This window comes from Mollisia scopiformis, assembly GCF_001500285.1.
Source record: "Mollisia scopiformis unplaced genomic scaffold LY89scaffold_18, whole genome shotgun sequence".
NCBI classification, from domain to species: domain Eukaryota; kingdom Fungi; phylum Ascomycota; class Leotiomycetes; order Helotiales; family Mollisiaceae; genus Mollisia; species Mollisia scopiformis.
This window is the reverse complement of record NW_017263598.1, coordinates 563,832-567,193: the sequence shown is the minus strand read 5'-3', so window position 1 is coordinate 567,193 and position 3,362 is coordinate 563,832. Positions and strand designations below refer to the sequence as shown.

General features: G+C 50.2%; 1 protein-coding gene across 1 annotated transcript; it reads left to right on the top strand.

Moving 5' to 3' along the window:
* Window positions 1-204: 204 nt before the first annotated feature.
* On the top strand, window positions 205-1,194 carry LY89DRAFT_736858 (uncharacterized protein; the record flags this gene model as incomplete). Its single annotated transcript, XM_018220182.1, has 2 exons — window positions 205-358; window positions 431-1,194. 2 exons carry the CDS (start codon window positions 205-207, stop codon window positions 1,192-1,194), a joined length of 918 nt encoding a protein of 305 aa, XP_018068217.1.
* Window positions 1,195-3,362: the final 2,168 nt, after the last annotated feature.

The window sequence follows — 3,362 nt, the reverse complement described above, 5'->3', positions numbered from 1 at the left end:
CTTTAGATTCTAAGAGATAGCCGAATCGATACTTCGTCTACGTACTAAGCTTCCCACCGTGCTATTACATTATCTAAAGGTCAAACAACCCCCTACCAGCCTGGGAAGGCATAATAAAGAATATCCGACCAGAGACTGTACGCATTGGATGTGTACCGCGAAGAGTATATCCTCAGTTATATCTTCAGCACCACCAGACCCCCGATGTCGAATGTCGACACTCAGACTGCAGAGCCATTCGATATAGTCGACAATAACGAAGCTTCCTCCCCCAGAGTACACACCTCTACTTCTACTCAAAGGGCCAGCCCTCGAAAGCTTCCTCGAATCATCTACTATCCTCCGCCTGCAAGAATGAGTGTATAACACTCCCCCATCGAAGACGCCGTCTCTTCGAACGACGTACCCTCCCTAAGACCCTCTATTGAAGGGCACACACTTACCCCTACGCCGGGTGCCCCCTCTCGGACTTCTCAAACCAGCCCCTTACGTCAAACCGACTTTGCCGAAATTGCAGACGACGATCCTAAGCTCCTTGCCTTGATCCAAGCGGCTCGGCAACAGCTTATTCGAGACAGAGCCACTCGCGCCAGTACTATTGCGGATAGTGCTCCCGCTATGGGCCCCGATCTGAGACCGGCCCAGTTCGCCTCAAACGCTGCTCCGGACGACCCTTCAGGAGACTCCTCGTCAGACAGCGACAGACGGACCCATCCTCATTTTCGAGGACCATCTGCAAGACGCCACAGAGGCGAGATCCCTACCCAATTAACGCCTGCCCCTCAAATTAGGTCTATTGCGCCAGCACTCCGGACCAACTATCGTTTCCCTGACCCACCTCTCTTTGACAATGGAGAAGACTCTACGTTTGATTCGTGGATAATCGACCTGGACTCCAAGCTCGAGGCCTCAGGTTACATGGACCCTAGCGTATCAGAGAAACAACGGATGAACTACGCCCTCAGTCGTACTACTAGTGAGGCTAGAGCTCAACTGCTAACTCGCTTCTCTACCACTCTACAAAGAGTCCACCATGCGTTCCGTACGTTGGAAGAGATGGTCCAGTCCTTGGCTATAGCTTATGTAGACCCTTTCGAATCCTTGAAGAAGCAAGACGAGTATCGCTCTTTGGCTATGATAGACACTAAGACTGTGCGACAGTTTAAGATCCGCTTTCTCACTTTGTTAGCTTAAGCAAGGATATCACGAGACCAGCTCTTCTCGGATTTCCGCTCTAAGCTTACGCCCCGCATCCGTATCGCTATTGCAGGCCAAGTGTATAGCATGCGCCAAAGCTTTACCAACCTCTGCGCTGTAGCAGAGCAGACCGACCTCGAACTCTCACATGTAGCTCAGACGAAGCTAGTGCCGACCCTAAGGAAGTCTCGTGCGGAAGCTCGCTCTACCACCGTCCAAGGACCCCAGGTACCGGTCAGGACAACACAACACTATCTGCCCGGACCACCTCGATCGTCTCCCAAGCCTGCTGCCCCTACGTTTCATTGGCAGGGCACTCCTAGCCGCCAGCAGTCAGCAGCTCCCCCTGACCCAAAGACTAGCTAGTGTTTCAACTACAAGAGGATTAGTCACTTTGCGAAGGACTGCCCTTCGGTTACACACTTGGATATTACCAACATAGAGAGTGCATTAGAGATAGAAGAGATTGCAACCTACCCTTAAGGCCACATGGAAGAGGAAGAGGTAGAAGACGATGAAGACAACGCAAGTCAGCTTATGCCGGGAAATAGCGCAGCCTAAGGGAAGTCTCCTTCTTAGGCCGCTTTGTCGATTGCTCAAAGCTAGACCTACGAGCAGTGATAGGTGGAACACACTTTTCGTACCCATATACTATCAGTTTTAATGCAATTAGTACTACTATTCACCCTCTCATCGACACTAGAGCAAATGGCTTTGCCTTCATTACTTCTGCCCTTGCCCGCGACTTTGCGAACTTCACTAGTGCCAAGTTTCAGCGCTTACGCTCTCCTATCCCTGTTTCAGGCTTTAATGGTAGACCTAGACAAGCTATCTCTCATTGCCTACGCCTCCACCTCACGGTAGACGGAAGGAAGCAGCTCTTAGTCCCTTTTTTGGTTACAGAGCTCGGCTCCCATGACATTATTCTAGGCCGCACCTGGCTAGAGATGTGTCAAGTCAAGCTAGACGTAGCTAAGCGCCAACTCCTTTGGCCAAAGGACTACACGCCTTCAGACGTACGATCTACTTTGCCCGACAAGCACGTGCCTCGCTACTATATGAGAAAGCTTCCGGTTGGACTTAGAAGCTAGGACTAGTTGGATACCGACCGTCGTGACTTAGTAGTAGAGATCCAGGATCAACAACGAAGAAGTGGTGCTCAACATAGCTGTGCCTAGCTAAATATCAACAGTTTAAGCCCACCTTCACCGTCCCCGCCGCCACAAGAGCCTAGTGCTACGCCACCAAAAGTGCCAAGCCTCCTACCTATACCAAAAGAGGAGCTTATGTTAAAAAAGCCACTATTAGCTCGTCCGCCCCCACCTATATCGGCAAAACCGCAAAGTTATGTGCCCCGACTACTTGGGAAGCGTACCTAGTCCCTAGATAACCGAGACAATATGCATAAGATGGATAATGCCTTGTCTAGAAAGCTAAGTCAAAAGCCAACTCCACCGCAGCCTCCTCCAAAGCTATTAGACTACGTACTAATGCCAAAAGCTGTGGACCTCTATTTAATTACGCCAGAAGCGTTCCACCTCAACCTTCGCCAGCCAGATACTAAGCTCTTTACCACTAGCTTATACGAGCTAGATCGGTTGATTGAGGATAAGCGTCATCAAGAAGCACGGCCAGGAGTAGAGATCAAGGAAGTCGAGCCGTCTATCCTAGCAACATACCAAGCATTCGCTCGAGCTTTCTCTAAAGACGATTCCAACACACTGCCTCCCTCTCGCTCGTACGACCATAAGATCGCCCTTGAGAAGGACGAAGCGGAGCTTTAGTTCACGCCTCTTTACAAGATAAGCGCTAAAGAGCTAGCAGTCACTAAGCAGTACTTGATAGACAACTTGTCTAAGGGCTTCATTGAACCTAGTCAGGCCCCATTCGCGGCACCCGTCCTCTTTGTGAAGAAATCTAGCGGAGCCTTACGATTTTGCATCGATTTCCGGAAGCTAAATACTATTACGCGCAAAGACCGGTATCCATTGCCATTAATCGACGAGACTCTCGCCCGAATCGCCTCTGCGAAGATCTACACGAAGCTAGACATACGCCAAGCCTTCCACCGAATCCGAATGCACCCTGATTCGGAAGAACTAACTACCTTTCGTACTCGCTATAGAGCGTACAAGTGCAAAGTCCTGCCTTTCGGACTTACTAAT